This window comes from Myodes glareolus, chromosome 9, assembly GCF_982192425.1.
Source record: "Myodes glareolus chromosome 9, mMyoGla1.1, whole genome shotgun sequence".
NCBI classification, from domain to species: domain Eukaryota; kingdom Metazoa; phylum Chordata; class Mammalia; order Rodentia; family Cricetidae; genus Myodes; species Myodes glareolus.
This window is the reverse complement of record NC_142034.1, coordinates 46,377,939-46,399,145: the sequence shown is the minus strand read 5'-3', so window position 1 is coordinate 46,399,145 and position 21,207 is coordinate 46,377,939. Positions and strand designations below refer to the sequence as shown.

At 41.5% G+C, this 21,207-nt stretch overlaps 1 protein-coding gene across 2 annotated transcripts in view; it reads left to right on the top strand.

Annotated features, from left to right (window-relative positions):
• The window catches only part of Blmh (bleomycin hydrolase), a 39,808-nt gene that overhangs the window by 3,657 nt on the left and 14,944 nt on the right, over positions 1 to 21,207 (top strand). Inside the window, exons 3-10 of one of the 2 annotated variants that reach the window (XM_087910289.1) lie at positions 527 to 636; positions 1,411 to 1,552; positions 2,920 to 3,008; positions 4,235 to 4,327; positions 15,672 to 15,827; positions 16,659 to 16,817; positions 16,921 to 16,988; positions 18,677 to 18,794. In XM_087910289.1, coding sequence (XP_087766415.1) covers positions 527 to 636; positions 1,411 to 1,552; positions 2,920 to 3,008; positions 4,235 to 4,327; positions 15,672 to 15,827; positions 16,659 to 16,817; positions 16,921 to 16,988; positions 18,677 to 18,794 — 935 coding nt within the window. The remainder of the gene's footprint in view (positions 1 to 526; positions 637 to 1,410; positions 1,553 to 2,919; positions 3,009 to 4,234; positions 4,328 to 15,671; positions 15,828 to 16,658; positions 16,818 to 16,920; positions 16,989 to 18,676; positions 18,795 to 21,207) is intronic. The other variant, XM_087910290.1, reaches the window with a different exon arrangement.

Sequence of the window (21,207 nt, the reverse complement as noted above, 5' to 3'; positions counted from 1 at the left end):
TGACGTTGACTCACAGCAGTCTTCTTGCTTTAGTCTCTAAGTGCTGGGGTTATAGGTATGAGCCACCATGCCCAACCTAAAAGGTTCTGGTTGGTTTTTTGTTTCATTTTGATTTTGTTTTTAAGTGTGTGTGTGTGTACTATATAATAGCAATCACTGCATGTCTTTTGTTTTGATTTGGTTTTAATATTTCTGTTCCAGACTGAAGATGTAGTTAAGCTGGTAGAATGTCTAGCATGTCCAAATTCCTGGGTGCAATTCCTAGTATCACATAACACCAAATATTGTGACACATGTCTATATTATACTTGAGACATGAAGCAGGAGGATCAGGTGTTTAAGATCACCCTGGCTATATATAGTGGGCTATATAAGACTGTCTCAAAAACAAATACATTTGATATTTCTTTTATTTCTTATTTAGTCTTTAATGTCCAGATCTTATGGATCTGGTGTTTGGAAATACAGTTGGGGCAGTATGATCCATAAACAGTCATAAACTTCTCGGTTTGCTTTCTCATTTTAGGACGATGCTGGATCTTTTCTTGTTTGAATGTTATGAGACTTCCATTCATGAAAAAATTTAATATTGAAGAATTTGAGTTTAGCCAATCTTACCTGTTTTTTTGGGACAAGGTAGGGGACTGACCTTGCATGATTCTTTTTGTTTCAATAGCACCTAGTTAGGGGCAGCGTTTATGTTATTTTGCTTTTTTCGTTACAATGTACCTTTTTATTACAGATGTGATACCATTCTGATTTCCCAAGAATCAAAAGTTTATCTTATCAAAGGCAGAAGTGTATTTCCTTCTTTTCCCTTAGTGGTGCTAGGGTCAGGGCTTCTGGCGCGCTGTTGACAGAGCTCTGACCCTGAACTCTAGCCCCGCAGCTGCTTTCTGTTTGGTAGGTGGCTGCGTTCTCTGGGGAAGTAACAAATTTATTGATTCACTGCTTGTGTTTTCTTTATTTAAAAATTAAAATTTTGTTTTCAGCAGTTTGCCTGTCTAGCATCATTACTTAGGTCATTTGATTTTTTAAGCACTCGTTTCTTTTGGTAGCACCTTTCTGGGGGAAAAAAAGCAGTAACTATTTCTATTTCATTTAAAAATCTTAAAATACAACTGTTCATTAGATGTTTACTAAGTAAAGACTCTAAAATAGGATTTATTTAAACTTTAGACTGTATATGCAGTACATGGATGCAGTGTGTTTAGATATATATGCAAGTATAAGAAAAGACCAGATATTCTTTTGAAGCCAAGTACCGATATTTAATTACCAACTTCAGTTTTAAAAAGCTTCCATATTTCATTCTTAGTTGAACCAGGGCTCCCATTCTTCTGATCATGCATGGCAGTGATGTGATTGGCTACCTTTGCCTTTAATTTTATTTATCTTCTTTTACTTTAGGTTGAACGCTGTTATTTCTTCTTGAATGCTTTCGTGGATACAGCCCAGAAAAAAGAGCCTGAAGATGGGAGACTGGTGCAGTATTTGCTTATGAACCCTACAAATGATGGTGGACAATGGGATATGCTTGTCAATATTGTTGGTAAGAGCTTGTCCCTGATGGAATTGCAAGCTCTGCAGTTAGGAATAGGCCATTTCTCTGGTGGTTATGTTCACAGTGGAACTGACTTCCAAGAAGGCTGCATAGTTAGCTCTACAAACTTTTACTCCTCATTCTCAATGTGAAGTCTGTTTCTTTAAATAACTGATGAAGAAGTAGATACCATGAAGGCTTGACTGGGAGGAGAATTAATTAGAAGTAACTTCTCATAAAAAGCACTGAGGGGCTAGAGAGATGGTTCAGTGACTGAAAGGCACTGATTGCTCTTCCAGAGAACCCAGGTTCAATTTCCAGCAGCTAGATGTGGCCCATAACCTTCTGTAGCTCCAATTCTAGTGTATTAAAATCTTCTAGCCTTTACATGGTGCACAGACATGTGCAGGCAAAACACCCATACATACTAAAGTAATCTTAAAGCACCAGGGAATTAAGAAGCATATTAATAGGGCTAAAGAGACAGGCAAGCAGTTAAGAGCACTTGTTCCTGTTACAGAAGACCCAGGTTAAGTTCCTAGTACCTATGGGGTGGTTCACAGCCTTGTCTAACTCCAGACACTCTTCTGACCTCCTCAGGGACACACATGGTGCACATACATAAATGCAGGGAAAATACTCATAAAATAAAAATAAATCTGAAAAGGAAAGAAAAGTGGTTTGGTGGTGTAGATCAGTGGCAGAGTGCCTGCCTGGCATGCACGTGACCTTGGGTCTGATCCCTAGCACTGCAGACAGCAACAGCCAGCCAGCAGGGCAAGCACGCAAGCAAACAAAACCCTGCGTCTGTGTGAAAATGTCGTTATACAAACATTTTATTGTGGAAGACCTTGTGCTGAGTGTTTTATAGAGTACGACAGGTGGGAATATTAGACTGAATTTCGAGGCAGGTAGCTGCATGGTAAAAGTTTGTCAAAGGGATTAGAGGGATAACTCAGAAGTAAGGCACTTTCTCAGCATGCCCGAGGCCCTAGGTTCAGTCCTTAGAATCAAACAATCCAACAACACTGGTAGGGCTGGGGATGAAGTCTAGCGGTAGAGGGCTGCCTGGTTGCACAGAGCTCTGAGTTGAGTCCCCAGCACTGAATAAATTAGATCTAGTGTTCTGTGCCCAGTATGTGCCTCTAACTCCAGTACTCCGGGAGGTCAAGGCAGAAAGACTAGAAGTTCAAGGTTATTCTTAGCTACATAGACTTTGAGGCCAGCCTGGACTACATGAAACCCTTTCTCAAACAAATAAACCCCACCCTTGCTCATTAATACAGCCTAGTTTAAAGTAGCCAATAGTTTGGACAGAATTTCTAATACTAGAAATTATTTTCACTTTATTGAACACTAAAATTGTTGTCTTTTAGAAAAATACGGTGTTGTCCCTAAGAAATGCTTCCCTGAATCTCATACGACAGAGGCAAGCAGAAGAATGAATGATATTCTGAATCATAAGGTACAGAATATGAGTAGGAGGGACTGGGTTAGTGTACTTGACCTTTCACTAACTGACTTTTTATAGAGACAGGATAACTATTGATGTCAGGGTCTATCAAAAGCAATGTGGCTACACATTAACCTCAAGAAATCGTTAAGATTACTGTGTTTTGGTTCTGTTGATTTTAGTGTTTTCTTACACATATTCAAGGGAAAAAAATACTAGGTTCAGTTAACTTGGGTCTTGAACACACAGTGCTGCCCACTGGCTTTTAGTGGAGGTGTGCTGAGGCCGCTTCATGCACTAGCAGAAGCCAGCAGAGCAGTTTGTAAGACTTCCTTTAAAAGTGTGCTTTGTTCTTAGGCTTACCCAGACCACATCAGTGTGGTTTAGCCACCCACTGAGGATTTGATGTAGTCACTGAGCTGTTTTTTATGGCTTAAGTTACCCTAATGAATCATTTCTCCTCCACATTCTCCCAGGGATGATTATAAGCCCTGTGCGGTGGTGTTCTGCTTGCCAGATCTCTTTTTTGAGAACTGGACATTGCCAAAATCTGCCGCCCATATCTACAAGACTGAAATTAGATGTTATCCCCAAGGAAAAGTGTGCATTTAAAAATAAGCATAGCTCTGTTTCCCCAGTATTGGATGTAGGCTGTTTCCTACCTAGGGAACTCTGGGCCCTCTTATCCAAAGGCTAGAAGATCGTAAGTCTTAGCTTTGGATTTCATTCTGATTGAGAACAAGTCATTTTAGTGCTGCAGTTCAGTTTCAGAATCTTTTTAATGTGGGACTTCTCCCAAAATTGAAAGAAACAGAAAAACATGTTGGAAGTTAGTATAGTCACAGTCATAGTGACTGGCAGAGAAGGCAAAGTGGACAGCAAATCGGAGTCTAAATGAGAATATATACGAGTGCTTAGTGCTTCTATGATCTGTCTCCTGCTTTCTAAGGGTGGTGGGCACCAGAACCAGACATTGTCCGTGCACATGCAGAGGGGGCTGTCAGTTGCAGAAGAAGATCAGTTCTCTCCAGTGTTCTTTAGGAATAATCCCTGTGCCCTTATTGAAAGGATTTTTCACTGTCTGTTTAAGTGGATTGATTGGGGAAAATCAATTTGTTTTTATAAACTTTGCCCAGGGTGTTGGCTGTGTTGTACTTCCAAGCATAGCTAGTGGTGATCTGTTAGGCTTATTAACAGCTTGTGCAACTACTGGAATGCTGAATACGTTTCTATCATAGATGAGAGAATTCTGTATACGGCTGCGGAACCTGGTACACAGTGGAGCAACCAAAGGGGAAATCTCATCTACGCAAGATGCCATGATGGAGGAGGTAATAAGAATCTTTGGACTTTTGTGACTTGTCTAAAAAGCACTCAGAATTTCCTACTAAACTGATTACAGAATGCAGTCACTGTGTGAATATTTAATTGAATGAAAGCTACTTATTTTTCACTTTAGAAGTAGAGACAGAAGGATCGAGAAGTTCACAGTCAGCCTTGGCTACAGGGAACCCTGTCTCAGAAAACAACAAAAACTACTTATTTTAAAGCTGAAAAAAAGAATGAAATTTACACTTTCTTGTGTTTTAAGGACTTGTACTGAGCTTTCTTAATTCCTAGTTTAGGTTCTATATAAACACCACTTTTTACACATTCATAAGTACTGCCTTCTGTGAGTTTGGCACTTAGGTGATAAAGATGAGAAGGCAGTTTCTGCTTTCAAAGAGCTCAGTTTTTGTGTGGCGTTCCCTCCTATCCTCCCTTTCCCGGTACCGGAGATGAAACTCAGCACCTCTTGCTCTACCACCAAGCTGTATCCCTGGCTTTACACATGTGGTCTTTTGGGAAAAAAGGAAAACCATGATTAATGATAATAAGTTGTGTTCTAGATGTGTAACAGAGTTCTGTGGTCAAGGATGGAAATGACTAACTCAGGGAAGAGTTGAACCAGCAGTAGGAATTTACTGTGTGAGCCACCCCAGGCGTAGGAAACTGTGTACACAGGTGGATGGCCAGCAGAGCATCTGGGTTTCTTCTGTAATGAGAGCTGGCGATGGTTGTATCTGTTAAAAGTAATGTGTGTGAAACACTTAGAAAATTGAAAAGTCACCAAATAAGTGTTTATTTTCAAGGCAGATAAGCATCTGTATTAGTAATCTCCATATTCAGTACTGGTAGACATGAAACGGAAACTCTCTGAGAAAAGAACATATATCACCTTCTTCAGCCTGGGGCACATTGGTGAGACCACGGTGAAGACGGGAGCGGAGTGGCTTCACATTTTGTCACTTCAGTGGAAACTTCCTGTTTAAGGGAGGCAGTGCAGCATAGTGGAGCGTGTTTACAGTCAGAACAGTGACCTTTCCTACTTGACTGCATGCCCGGACAAGTTCCTTACCGCTTCAAGTCTTGGTTTGTCCATGGGTTCCATATCCAGTGTTTGACATGGTAACTGTTTCTTATATATTAGAAGAGATGAATGCATAGCATTTATTTGTTAACTGCATTTAAATTATATTTACCTTTCTTAAATGTTCTATTGAAGAACAGTCTCTTAGTACAGAGGGAAAGAGACTTTAGAGTTTGATGTATCATGGATTTACATTCTGTCTTAGTTACCCTCATCCTGAGATCTGCTCACTAACTTGAGACTCAGTTTGGGATTTAAAATACTTCCCTCATTGGAATGGTAAGGAATTAATGTCAGAATGCCAGGTGCTAGTGCCCTGTGTCATTTGTTGACTTCTCTTCCCATTTGGAATGGTGTCTCTTGCTGAGGCCATCTCTCCTGACAGTTTGCCTTAACTTGTGGTTAGATTAAGGTAATGGGAATATAGCAGGCATGAAGACTGTAAGTCAGCCAACAAGTGATTGAGCAGGTACTGACGGTGTGCCGCCAAGCTCGATGACCTAAGGTCAGTCTTTGGGACCCATATGGTAGAAGGGAAGATGGATTCTTGCTAGTTATCCTCTGGCCTCTACACATGCATTTACAAAGAAATAAATGAATGGAATAACTTTAAAAGATTGTGCGCTAATGGTTAATAAAAAGGTCCAGATAGTAGCAGTAGTAGTATTTTTCCCCCCAAGACAGGGTTTCTCTGTGTAGCCTTGGCTGTCCTAGAACTCACTCTGTAGACCAGGCTGGCCTCGAACATAGAGATCCTCCTGCTTCTGCCTCTTGAGTGCTGAGATCAAAGGTGTGCATCACCATTGCTCTGCCTTCTTTTTTTCTTAGGGTTTATTTTTACTTCTGAGTGCTTTGCCTGCATGTATATAATTGCAGGGAGTGCAGTGCAGTGCCCACAGAGACCAGAAGACATCAGATTCCATGAAACTGGAGTTACAGACATTGGTGAGCTGCCATGTGGGTGGCTAGGTCCTCTGCAGGAACAAATGCCCTTAACTGCCTGAGCCATCTCTCCAGCTCCCAGATACACTGCTTATAGACCATAAGTATCATGGCCTATGGTGTTTGTTTTAGTGATCCTCAAATTAATAATAGTCTTAAGATTTATGTCCTAACCATAGGATTAGTAGGGGATAATAAATGATTCAGAATTATAGCCATACATTTTTACGTTTTGTTTTGTTTTGTTTTCTTTTTCTACCCCTGCCTTGAAATCCAAAGATAATACTTTGCCATGTCCTGAGTCCAGGTGTTTTATAGGGTTGTTTACTTAGGGACTTATTTCATCTGTTCACTACAGAATCTGTGCGGTAGGTTTTCACATTTTTACAATCTTCCAAATAACTCCTCATTATTGAACCTGACTCTTTTGTAATGAAGAGTCTAGCTTCACTTAAAGCCACAAATTAATACCTATGATTTACCTAGCCTTATGGGCAAGTCTCAGTGATGATCTCAGTGAGTAACCATGAAGCCGAGGTAGCACGAAGGGAACTTGTTTATGCCAAAGGCTTTCTTTCAGAGAGGAGCGTAGGTGGTTTGTGGATGTGGGAGACTCAGCAGATCTTTCTGGAATCATGTAGCCACTTCAATTACAGGTGTTCTCCATGTGCTTGCTCTTGGAGCCTCCAGATCCCTTAGGATTACTAATATATTCTCTTCCAAAACATGCTCTATTAAAATTAAATCCTGAAACAAAGACTAAAGCTAGTACTTGTCAGGGTTGTGAAAATGGACAGGAAATAATTTTGATGGCTTAGGAAATTCTATAGCAGGGTTCTTTAAAACAACATTAATGGTACTGGAGAGATGGCCCAATGGTTAAGAGCACTGACTGCTTTTCCAGAGGACCCAGTTCTGTTCTTAACACTCACATGGTGGATCATAACATCTGTAATATTAGTTCTAGGGGATCCTACACCCTCTTCTGGCTTCTGGATACGGGCACACATGCAGGCAAACACTCATGCACATAAAATAAAAATAAATAAACCTGTCAAGTAGTGGTGGTACACACCTTTGATCTCAGAAGCAGGTCTCTGAGGTGGAGGCCAGCCTGGTCTATAGAAAAAGTTCCAGGACAGCCAGAGCTACACAGAGATGCCTCAAAATAAATAAATAAATAAACCTTAAATAAAACATTGAACTAAGGATATAGGTCAGTGGTTTAGCATTTGCCTAACATGCTTAAGGTCTTTAATGTCCATAGGAGGCGAAGTGGAAGGAGCTGATAACACATTCCAAATTATCTGGGGGTTATACTAATGTCCATTCCTATCGTCAGTGACAATTAGATTGGATCAGTCTGATAGGTAAACAATATTATCTCATGATATATGATTTTGGGTGAGACTGAACATTTTTATGAACTATATTAATATTCTAAAATCATGTTTAGGTATATGTTTTTTAATTTTGTGTGTATGTATCTGTGTTTGAGTTTATGTTTGTGTTGTGTATGTACAGGAGCCTGCAGGGGTCAGAAAAGGCTGTTGAATCCCCTAAAACAAGAGCTAGAAGTGATTGGGTTCTCCATAAAAGCAGCAAGTGCTTTTAACCATTGAATCACCTGCCCAGGTCCTAAAATTTACTATTTAAAAAACCGTATTATGTGTTCTTCATGTGTGTGTCTGTGTGTGTGGATATGTGAATAAGAGTGCAGTGTCTGAGGACACCAGAAGAGGGTGTTGGATGAGATACGGTAGGCATGAGCCATTACATGTGGGTTGTGAGCCATTGGGTCAGGTCCTCTGTAAGTGTAGCAAGCACTCTTAACCACTGAACCATCCTTACAGTCCCAGGATTCATACTTTACCTGTTTGGATAGGTCTTCAGAGGTAAAATCTGAGCTGAGCTAAGAATAATAAGAGTGAGCCAGGCAGGGGACAGCAAGGGCAAATGCCCCATGGTGGAAGAAGCTGGCGTTCCTGAGTAACAGAAAGAAGGCACTGTGGCTTGAGCCTGGGAAGGGATGATGGGGACGAGTGGGACAGAAAGCAGATGAAATGGGAACCAGCTTAATGCAGGGCCCAGAGCTGTGGTGAAGAGCTTACGTCTTATTCTAAGTAAGGTAGCTTTGGGGGAGTTTAACTAATATTTTGCTTAGTTTTTTTTACTCTGAAGCTGTGCATAGTGAAACACACTTGTAATTGTAGTGCAAGGGAGGCTAAGACAGGAGAATCACAAGATTGAGGCCAGTATGGCTATATGAAACCCTGTTTCAAGGAAGGTGTGTGTGTGTGTGTGTGTGTGTGTTGGAGAGGCAAGGACAGAAAGACACCTACGCTCTGGCTATTTTAAGAACAGATTGTAGAAGCAGAGAAACTAGACGGAAAGTTAGTTGTAAGCACACAGGTTAGAGAGACTCACGAGCAGTGACATCTCTGGGTTTGTCTGGAAGGGTTGCTGTTAGGACTTGCCAGTGAGCTCTGTGGAAGACAGGGAAGGGGAGGTATCTTGGTGATGTCATGGTGTCTTGAGGGAAGATTGTAGATATGAGGAAAGGCTTTTTATCAGTTCAATCAGGAGAAGGGAAACTGTGTGGGAAAGAAATAATAATTGAGAAGATTTGAGAGGAGGGAAAGATATGGTCTAATGAAGTACTTAAAAACTTTTCAAGTCTACATAAAGCAGTACAGAAAATACAGTTTAAGAGTCTGCAGTGAGGTGGGAAGGAAGGTCTGCATTTCTGGTTCCTTAATCCACACACTACTCTAGAAGCAATCTCAAGAACACTGTTGGTTACCGAGCGCACTCTCCTAGCTTCTCAGAGCAGCTTATACCTTGTGTTTTCCGGCATGCACCTTGCATGCCTTTCCTGTTTGAAGATAGATTTAATGACTCCAGGTGTATCTGCCCTCTTTACGTAGGGAGGTATTTTTGTTTTTAAGCATCTTATTCCATCTTACTACCGGGGAGCTGTAGAGAGTGCCCTCCTCCTGTCCCCTTTCTCTGTGTAGCTCAGTACAAAGGTCTGTAACATACCTCTCTGGAAGTCAGTTCACTGAACTCCTGAACTGCCTTCAAAGTTCACTGCTTTTATGAAGATGCTTGTGGCCAGACTGGTCAGTGGTTCATTTTACCTTTAAACTTAGTTTCTCCATCAGTAAAAGTAGGAAGTTTAGGTAATTGATTTCTTAAGAACATTGTAGCTAGCTGGACACTGATCCATACCTGTAATCTCTTCACTTCCAAAGCTGAGGCAGAAGGATTACAAATTTGAGCTACTTTAGCCTAAATAGTCAGAAAGTATCTCAAAATAAAACAGCATTGTAGCTTTGTACTTTATAACAATGGGAGTAACTAAGTTTTACCATGCTTTAGATGTTTTCATCCCCCCCCTCCCCCCCCCCCCCCCAACAGCTATTGCTTCTAAGATTGTGTCACCTCTACGTAGTTCTGACCTCTGGAATCTTCAGATTTACCTGTTGTCTCCTTCTAACCTTTTATTCATTTCTTGTTACCCTTGACTGGCTTTAAATTCTTTCTTCCTCACCTGATGTAGTCAGATGTAGCCATGTGCGTGAGAATTGACTTTCTCCATCTGTTTGTCTTTAAATTGAGGCCAGGTAGGCTTTGCTTTTGTTCTGAATCCCATGCTTTTTGTGCCTTGTTTCCTTTTTCCTTTCCTTATGCTGTCTATGTCATTTCATGTTAGACTTCGATAAGTCAATGAAAATAAATCTCTGCTAGGGGAAATAGTTTTAGAAGCCAATTAAAATAGTTTTTTTTTTAACAAAAGTAAACTTGAAACTTAGACTCTGCCTTCTTAGAAGATGTATCATTAAAAATATTTTTTATTTTATTTTTTATGTGCATTGGTGTTTTATCTGCCTGTATGTTTCTGAATGTGTCAGATCTTGGAGTTATAGACAGTTGTGAGCTACCATGTGGGTGCTGGGATTTGAACCTGAGTCCTCTGGAAGAACAGTCAATGCTCTTTAACTGGTGAGCCATCTCTCCAGCCCCAGAAAAATGTATTTTTTTAATTAGTTTATTTTTATATATGTGCGTTGGTGTTTTGCCTACATGTATGTTTGTGTAAGGGTGTCAGATGCCCTGGAACTGGAGTCACAGATGGTTATGAGCTGCCATGTAGGTGCTAAAAATTGAACCTGGGTCCTCTACAAGAGCAGCCAGTGTTCTTAACCACTGAGCCAACTCTTAAGCCCCCTTAGAAGATGTATTTAACTCGAGATAGGAATTAGATCTTTCTTATACAGACTTCAGCTTTTCTGAAGGGTTATATGTTGGTAGACAAAGATTACACATTCCCAAAGTAAGAATACTTTAAATTTCCAACTTAATTACAGTTAAACTAATCAAGAATTAAAAGCCAGATGGACTAGGAGACACGTGTAGCCATGCTCAGCATGGTTGCTCTAGACTGCCTTCTCCAAAGTTGAGAGGGAAAAGGGTCTCAGTGGGCCACAGACCAGAGAGCATAGCTAAAAAGCATTGGCTTCTTTTTTAAAATAAAAATAAAAACCAACAAGACCACGTAATTATTGGCTTGGGGATTTGGGAAAGGAGAATCAAATCCAGGGCATCTGTGTTTAAAGCTTGTAGCTTTCCAGTGTTCTGGAGAGCCAGCACTGCTTCAGCTCATTCTCCTGACTATGGTAGTCTTCTGTTCTGTTCTAAGTCAGGCTGGGCTGTACACTAGGTTTACTCTGAAATCACAATTAGAAGGCACAAATAGTAAATTACCTGTGCCGAGTACGGTCTAGGCATTGGAGATTTAGCAGTGAACAAATAACAGGGATTCCTGTCTCTGGTATTTACTTTCTAATAGGCATAGACAAATAAAATATGTAACAAGTATAATATCCCGTGGAGAAAATAAAGGGAGAGCAGAGGTGCTGGACTGAGAGAGAGAATCCCGAAGTCACCAGTGCATTTCTCCAGGGGCTTAATGGTGGACTCTCATATGTAGTTATATTCTGAGGAATATGGTTGACTGTTGTGCATATTCTGTGTCATGAATGTCAGTCAGATATTGTGAGAATCAGGAGACACTCCTGATTTGTCCACCAGAGAGCAGGCTTGGATGGTCAACATTAACTGCCATTTTGTACCTTTGAAGATAGTGTTATTTCAAAACAGAGACTCTTACATTTCAAGAAAATGCAGTCTTATGAACCTTGGAGACTATGCTTTGGAGGAATCCTTAAAATTATTTATCGATACTTGACTGGGGCCAGATGTCCCCTGCACCTTGGTATAGATGGGCTATAAATTACCCAAAGTAGTGACTAAATAGTAAAACTTCATGTGTTTTTGTTTGTTTTTTTGAGACAGGTTCTCACTTTGTAGCTATGACTGTCCTAGGATTCACAGTGTAAACCAGGCCTACCTCAAACTCTCAGAAATATCCTGCTTCTGCTTCCCAGTGCTGGGACTAAAGGTGTGCACTATTCCTGGCTTGAAAAACTATGTGTTTTAAGTTGAAGTTTTCTAGAATCTAAAAGGAAGAGCTCTCAGCCATATCAAGTATATTTGATTAAAATCTTCAGATTTATAAGGGGTGAGCAACTGGGTAACTATCATCTTGCAAAGCGGTTTTCTAGAGAATTCAGTTTGATAATGTAAATGCAGATTTCTTTTTAAAAAGTTTAAAAAACTATATTATTATTTTATTACTACTTCTGTGTATGGTGTGTCTGTGGGTGTGCATGTGCCATGGTGTACATAAGGAGACCAGAGGGGACCGCTCTGTGCGGTTGATCCCTTCCACCTTTACACGGGTTTTGAAAACCCTCAGCTCTTCAGGCGTATTCAGCCAGTGTCTACCTGCTGAGCCATTTGGCCAGTACCAATTTCTGATGCTTTCGTGAGTGTGTGTGTGTGTTGTGTATTTGTGAGTATTACCTCAGGTGCAGCTTTGGGGAGGAGGTAGTGGGGAGGAGGTAGTAATTTAATACTTTTTACTTTGGATATTCAGGTAGGGAAACAGAATATACTGTACGGTACCATGCACCTTAGAGAGGAAAGTGAAACCAGAAAGTTGTGTTAAACTTTCATTCTGTTTTATTTGGCTAGAGCTTGGTAGATTCACCACTTTTGGATAATTTGGAGTAGACCAGAGCAATTTCACTGATAGGTATACATACATGGATGTTAGCAGTTAACAGTTGAACATACAATCATGGTGTCTGCTTTAGTTATCAGTGGTAGTGTTCCCATGGCGACAGAGTCCTAAAGTTGCCTTCTATAGCCTAACCACTGAGCAAATCCAAGACACTGTATGGTCTATGTGAATCCCAAGCAAAGCTCATAGTCCATGGCTGAGACAGCTCGATTACAGTTGCTTGTAAACTGCTCTGCCTCTGTGCTATGCAGAAAGCAGCTTGAGAGTGTAGTACTAGAAGACAGTGTCGATGTTCTAGCTGTGTCAGCTCATAAAGCACACAGAGAATCCCCCTAAAGGACAGTTCTCTTGGAAAACAGCAGAGCCTCTTCTGAAGGTCAGCCTCCTCCTGTAGACAATGGGGTCACAGCATTAGGAGCACACTGCTTACATGCACGGGAACGTGAGCGAAGCCCACAGGCATGTCGGCAAGAGTGTAGGAGTCAAATGATGGTTCCCTCCATGAAGTAGGTGAGTTATTTACTAAAGAAGAACCAAGGATCCTTTTTAATGTATTCTGTTCTAGACGGTGGTTACCTCCATGTATGTGAAACACAGTGAATTGAGTTGTACGTCTAAGAGTAGTGCATGTATACTTCCTGAACATATGAACAAAACATAAGAAAAAGAAATTAGGTCATGGAATTTGGATTTGTTGTGGGAGGTAATAGACAACTTTTATTAAATTTTCAACAGGGAAGTGACTCCAAGAAAGTACTTCTAAAATTATTTACCCTGAGGTGATGTGGAAAATGAGCCAGGTGTGCTGGTATAGCCAGGTCATTCCTCTCTTCTTTAGCAGAGAGAGAGAGAACAGGTGTGTGCATTTGCCACATACATGCACATGTGGGCACAAACAGTCCATGATACAAGTGTGAGATCAGAGGACAGTTTGCTGGCCTTTATTTTTAAAAGCCTTGTACTGCGTTAAAGGGAAAAAGTTATATGAAACCCAGAAAGCCATGAGGTGAATTTACAGTATTTTGGAAAGTTCAGTCTAAACTCAGTTCTGATCTGCCATTTACTTTCTCTGGGACTTCCGGCACACTGCTTACTTCCTGAGGCTGTGGTCTTTATCTCTCAAGTGACAGTAACAGCTGCCATCTTAGTTGAGAGGATTGAGCGCTACAGTATGTAGATTATAGCACAACACAGTCGGCCTTCAGTAGATGGTCCCCTTTTAAAGCTAAGTAGAATACTTTCCTTTAATAGCACGTGACTTCAGCTCAGATCCTGACCTTACAGTCACCGGCTCAATGATTTTAAGTAGGTTACTTCAATTTTTTGAGTCACAATCTCAACTGAAAAAAGGAGGAAAGGAGTAGATTACCTTGAGAGTGTTAGAATTACCCTAGTAGTGTGCAGAGACACTAGCACAGCTCATACTTAGTAGGCAGAAGACTCACTTCTTTGAGTGTAGCGGAGCAGACACGTTTGTGGCTCGAGGAGTGAAGCTGAGTTAGAGATGAGCCTGGAACAGTAGTGACAGTAGGGTAGAGAGATGAGAGGCAAGTTGTTATGTTGTGTGTGTGTGAGAGAGAGAGAGAGAGAGAGGGAGGGAGAGAGGGAGGGAGGGAGGGTTTCACTCTGTCGTTTTGGCTGGTCTGGAACTTGCCTTGAACTCACAGAGATCCACTTGCCTTCCAAGTGCTGGGATTAACGATGTGTGCCACTGAACCCAGAATAGCTGTCTTCTTCACTGTTCCATTTCTGTGAAGTTGCCACACCCAGGAACTACAGCATTTAGTTGGGAGCTTGCTTATAATTTCAGGGGTTTAGCCCATTATCATCATGGCAAGCAAGGCTGAATGCAGGTAGAAGACATGGAACAGTAACTGAGAAATACATTTTCCTCCAGAGGGAGAGGGAAGAGGTGGGGGGAGGGAGGGAGAGAGGAGAGATTTGGGGCTTGGAATGGGTTTTGAAACCTTGGAAAGTCCATTCCTAGTGATGCACTTCCTCCAACAAGGCCACACATCTAAATCCTTCTAATGCTTTCAAATAGTGCCACTCCCTGGTGACTAAGTGTTCAAATGTATGAGTCCATAGGGGCCATTCTTATCCAAACAACCACAATAGTATTCTCAAAGGAAAAAAAGAAAGAAAGAAAGAAAAAAAAAGGAAGGAAGAAAAGGAAATATTTTGTATATTCTGGCCTTGTACAAAGTATTTATTCCTCTTTTTTTGTATAAAGTAAAAATAATACAAGTATATTTTAAAATTTATTAATGCTAGCACAAAGGTCTTTTTATAACTTTAAGAAAATAGATTATGGGCTGGAGAGATGGCTCAGTGGTTAAGAGCACTGCCTGCCCTCCCAAAGGTCCTGAGTTCAATTCCCAGCAACCACATGGTGGCTCACAACCAACTGTAATGAGATCTGGTGCCCTCTCCTGGCCTGCAGGCATACATGCAGACAGAATACCGAGAATACTGTATTATATAATAAATAAATAGATTAAAAAAAAAGTTTAAAAAGAAAAAAAAAAATAGACCATTTGGGACTGGTTAAGAGCTCTTGCAGAGGACCTGAGTTTGATTCTCAGTATCCATATGGGGCAGTTTATAAATTCCTATATCGCCAATTTCAGAGGGATCCAGTATCTTCTCCAGCACCCGTGCCTCCCTACACAGACACACAAATACACATGATTAAAAGTATAAATAAGTATTTTAAAAATACATTATTTGGGGATTGATGGTATTGTTTAGTGTTAGAGCACTTACCTTTCTTTCCTTTTGAGACAGGGTCTCACTATTTGCTATGGCTGTCCCGGAACTCACTGTGTAGACCAGGCTGGCCTTCCACCCACAGAGATCCACCTGCTTCTGCTTTCCAAGTGCTGGGATTAAAGCTAATTGCTCTACTAATTGTTCAAGTGCCACCTTGCCTGGTGTGGACAAGTTTCTTAGCTAAGGAAGTTTGCAGCACTTGGCTAAGAATATTAATATATTCACATTTCAGAGTTTTGCTGTTCAGAGTGCCTGAGAACTTAGATGTTGACTTGTGATAATTTTTAAATCTTGGAGCAGTAGTAGATTCTTTTGCAGTTTCTGGGTTTGAAACATAGCTGTTAATTCCTGAGCACTTTTCAGGCTTGTGGAAATGAAGCCCTTAATCACCCATCTCTTCCAGATCTTCCGAGTGGTGTGTATCTGCTTGGGTAACCCACCAGAGACCTTCACCTGGGAGTATCGAGACAAAGACAAAAACTACCACAAGATTGGCCCCATAACCCCCTTGCAGTTTTACCAGGAACACGTGAAGCCACTCTTCAATATGGAAGATAAGGTCAGAGACTAGTGTCGGCAGCCGCTGACTATGTAAATGGTCAGGTCTGTTGTTACACGGAGAGCATAAGAGTCCCAGGTTCATGTGCACATCCATCAAACTGGATTCTAGAAACCTTTTGTTTTCATTCTCTGAAGTTTATATGCACCTGACAGAAGTAGGCACAGCAGGGTCACTTCCCCCAGTGTGTCTCTTCAGAGGATTCCTGACTCTAGGCCAAGAGTCAGCTTATTCCCACATCCCACCCTTCTTTCCTGTAAGTTAGGTCCCGATCAATCTCAGGTGCATAGATAGTGGTATATTGGATAGTATGGATAGGCTCAGAGCACCCCAATCTCCTGGCCTTGCCGGGAGCTTTCTTGTTAAAGGAGGCATCCAGTGTTGTTCTTCCTTCTTCTGCATCTGCCTAGCAGGATGACCAGGGCCCCCTCCCTCAATGGGCTTTTTGACCCTCTTCAAGAAATTGCATTGCTGCACATTGAGCCTCTCTTGCACTCTGAGGAAGGGTGTATGACAATGTTCCACGAGTGGTGCCTCATGTGTTATGTGCAGCATGACAGGATTAATTTGGGGGCAGTTTTTACCAGTAGGGAAGACAGGTAGAGACAGCTCTCAAGTGTGCTCTTTGTACTAATTAGAATACGTAGTACCTTTTCTTTATACGTGTTTGACCAGTTTTTGCTTATTTGTTACTTTTACCTTGTGACTATAGTGTTTCTTCTTGTAGAGGTGATGAGCTTGTTGTAACCATAGCAACCTAGCAGTGAGGATTGTGTCTTGCTTGACATCTTTGGTCTTGTGTTCTAATACACATGTTCTTGATCTCAAAAGATTTGTTTTGTGAATGACCCACGACCCCAGCACAAGTACAATAAATTGTACACAGTAGACTACTTGAGCAATATGGTTGGAGGGAGAAAAACGCTGTATAACAACCAGCCCATTGACTTCTTGAAAAAGATGGTTGCTGCCTCCATCAAAGATGGAGAGGTTAGTACTGCCTTACGTTTCTGTGTCTCCCACATGGGTGTTAACATAGCTGCTGCTTTCCTTTTCACTGCTTTGGTTTATGTTGACTTTCTTCTATTTCTAGGCTGTGTGGTTTGGCTGTGATGTTGGAAAACACTTCAATGGCAAGCTGGGCCTCAGTGACATGAATGTGTGAGTGCACGGAATTCAAAATAGAAAGTTCTCTGTGGGTTGTTGCTTTGAAATCCTCTGCTGAGGTTCATCAAGACATTAAGGTTGGCCTGAGGGTGGGTCTTTCTCTGCATCTGTGAAGTTGTGGCTCCTGGCAGAGGCCGCACAAGTGTAACTGCTGTAACCCAGGAAACCAAGATCACACTAGCAGAACTCACCGGAGTTCTTAAGATGCTGGCTTATGTGGGAAAGACACTGAACATGCAGTGGGCCGGCAGGAAAGCTGCTCGGCACATTGTGGTGTAATAGGAGGCTTTCTGGAGCTCTTCCATTGATCTTTCTTTCAATGCTTCTCTTACTTTGATGCCTTATATATTTTCCTTTAGGATAATTGGGCTAATTTATATATTTACCTTAAATCATTCTCCTTCAGCTTTGCTGACATTGAAGGTTCATTTCCAAGCCTAATCAGGCAAGATTCCTAGGTTTTAAAATATATCATTTTAGGGATATGGAGAGATGGCTGAGCATGGTTTTAAGAGCACTTGCCACTCTTGCAGAGGACCTGAGTTCAGTTCCCAGGTAATGTCAGATAGCTCACAACCATCTGTGGCTCCAGCTCCAGAGGATCTGATGTTCTCTTCTGACCTCCATCGGCGTCTGCAGACACACACATGCAATCTTTACAAAAATAATAAAGTGAAATACATCTTTTTAGATTTATCCATAAGTAATTATTACTAGTAGGAGTAATATCCTGATGTTTAACAAAAGGAAAGAAACTTCTAATGGTTAATCTTTTTTGGTTTTTTTTGTTTGTTTGTTTGTTTGATTTGTTTTTGTTTTTCGAGACAGGGTTTCTCTGTAGCTTTGGAGCCTGTCCTGGAACTAGTTCTTGTAGACCAGGCTGGCCTCGAACTCACAAAGATCCACCTGCCTCTGCCTCCTGAGTGCTGGGATTAAAGGCATGCGCCACCACTGCCCGGCAACTTTTTGGTTTTATATTTGAAATTAGTCTCCATTGTTTTAGCATTTATATATTTAAATTTCACATTTAGAGCAGTGTAGTTGCACAGGGCTGTAACCCCAGCACTTGGAGAGTGGAGGCAGGAAGGATCAAGAGTTCAAGTGAAGCTCTGCTATATAGTGAGTCCAAGGCCAGCCTGAGCTATATAAGACTCTGCCTATAAATTAACTAATTCCACAACCAGTGGTTTGAGTCAGTAACTGGGAGGGCCTACCAACTTGAAAGAGACCATTTTCATAATAAAGAAGTTATTTCAAAAGCTTTTTAATTTCTTAAGATAGAGGGTTTTTTGTTTTTTCATTTTTTTGTCCCTAATATGGTGGTGCATAGCTTTAATCCCAGCACTGGGGAGGCAGAGGTAGGTGAATCTCTGAATTAGAGGGCAGCTTGGTCTACAGAGTGAGTTCCAGGACAGTCAGAGCTATGTAGAGAGACCCTGTCTCAAACAAAATCAACCAAACAAACAAAAACAAAGAAAAAAGAAATTAAGTTTTCTTTCCAAAATAACAGTACAAATCGAGCTTGCCCTGCACTGTAGTGGCATGAAAGGAGTGGGCGCCCGTTGGTACTGGCTGTGTGTGCCGGTGCTCTCGCAGCCACTCCTTTGGAGCTGCCAGGCTGTGTCCTCCCGTAGTCAAACTGGCCACGCTCTCCTTACTTTACTCTATTATTCTTTTTACAGCTACGACCATGAGTTAGTGTTTGGTGTCTCCTTGAAGAACATGAATAAAGCCGAGAGGTTGGCTTTCGGTGAGTCACTCATGACCCACGCCATGACCTTCACTGCTGTCTCAGAGAAGGTAGGCCCCCAGCATGCCACTAATGGGTTCGTTGATGCACAGGTGGATCCAGCTTCTGCAGACTGTCAGTCCAGCAGAGCCATGGGCATTCTGTATTTGATTTCTGTTGAGTGTTAGCTGCTAGCTAAGATGTTCCTGTGTCACTCAGTGTTTGGCTACTTGCTCAGTGGTAATTAAAACAGTAATATACTGGGAGAATGAAAGTTTGGGTCAGCAAGAAGCAAAGCAGTAACTTCTTTCCCGAGGTTTGGAAGGTTAGGAAAGGAACCTAGGAAAAGATGTCAGAAACTGAAATGGGCTCTTAGAGTAAGTATCTTGATGGCCTTGCTCACCTTCTTTGCCATGGTCATTCCGATTCACAAGCTGCTGTGGTCCACGATAACTGTGGCCTCCGTGCCCATCACTGGATTTACACATAGCTATAGTTATTGGGATGTGAACACTTTGGGCACTCGGTCAGTGGCAGTACTGCTGTTCTCGGACCCTTTCACAGATAAGCTTCATTCTAAGCTGTGGAGGGGTCAGGAAGCACAGAAGAGAGCAGGCTTGAGCTTTGTTGGCTCTTTACCCTCACAAGCAAGTGTGTTCTCTGTCCAGCACCATCACCAGAAAGGCACTCGGGCTCACTCACTACCTTACCTAAGTTGCTTTAGGAAGTGTTCTGTAGTTGATTTTGCTATGCTTCCTGCCAGATTTATGATCACTAAAGCATTTAGAAATATCTGGCGTATTGTTATGCCAGATTTTCTTAACTATCCTATTAGAAGTCCTGATGTTTCTGAGGCATTTGTCTGAATCATTTTGTGTGCTCTCTAGGCAGAAGTGAGAGTGGGATGGAGTTTTCACTGTGTGCTTTCCTCCCATCCCTTGCAGCTGCTTCATTAGAGGATATTCTTTTGACCTCACAGTGCTCCAGAACCCTGTGCTCTCATACTCAGATCCAGATCTTAGCTGGCTGTAAAGGTGCAGCTCCTACCGTCCAGCCCTGGGGAGCCTGAGACAGGAAGGCTGAGTGCTAGATCCCAGTTTGGTCTGTATCTCAAGACTCTGCTCAAAACGGAAGAATCCAAAACCAAAACCTAATCTTACAGGTTTAATTACATTTATGTAAGTTATAGGGTTTGGCTTTTAAGCAATAAGACTCTTAGATGTTTTATGTGAGTTCAAGCCCATTGTGGTATATAAAGCACCCTGAGCTAAGTAGGCAGCCAGTGCTCATTTCTGATCCTTAGGTACTTTTCCTAAACTGCTAGAAGGTGAGGTCTTACAGCCAGGCAGCTGTTTTCTTCATCATTGTATCTTCTCAGCTCAGTAGGTAGAGAGGTTCCCATACCAAGATACAAAGATACAGACAGATATATGGAGTACAGTCACTGTTGCCTTTGTAGATTGGGAAAGCCATTCATGCAGCAGCACATTCTTACATGTGTTTTTTGTTTTGTTTTTAAGAAGGAAAACATTTGCCAAGCATTATAGTTCATTCCTATAATTCTAACATTCAAGAGATAGAGGCAGGAGGTTTGCCATGAGTTCGAGGCCAGCCTGGCTATAGTGTGAGACTTTTATCTCAAAGAAAAGAAAGAAAAACGTTTTCTTTCCTACCACCACAAGTTTTTGGCTACTAAAACTAGTTTGAACTATATTTTAATAGTCATACTGAGTTAAATGCACACTAGTGATAATTCCTAAAATGTCCTGCTGTGTTGTTAATTTCTTGGAATCTCTATGAAGCAGGACCATGTGTCATTCACAATTTGTATATGATCTAGAGGACCGCTTGATCTAGGTTGCACAGGAATCCACAGCAAACATCGTTAGATTTAGACTGACAGGTGAACAGATGTGATGGTAACGATGATGTTTCAGAGGAAGAGAAGAGGGATTGCAGTGGGCAGGGTAGAGAGCAAAAGCCAACACTTAACAAGTCAGACCCAGTATGGCTAGTTTGGTATTGTTAGTGCAGGTATTGGATGTGTGTGAGTTTGTTTGTTGGCTAAATCTGAGATCTAAGAAACGTTTCCTAAGAGCAGATAGCAAATGTTTGGGTGGGCAAAGCCAGAAGAAACTGAATCCCAGTGGATGACACTCATCAGGCAGTGATATGCAAGTGGGAGCTGGCACATGAAGTCACTGGAACATGACACAAGGGTCAGAGATGGGAGCTGTTCTGACAGCAGCAGTGTCCTCAGTAGACACAGGAAAACCTTTTTCCCAAATGGAGCTTGCCTTTTGTCTCTCTCTGTGTCTCTAATAAATACTGTGAATGAGGGTTATCATGGTGAGTATCACTGCCTCTTTAAGAAGATGAAAATGGAACTTCCTTTATTAATGGAGACAAAAGAGGGAGAACAGTTGAACTGCCTGGGCTTTGTTTATGAAATTGTTCTTTTTATTTTTGCTTTGCCATTCAATC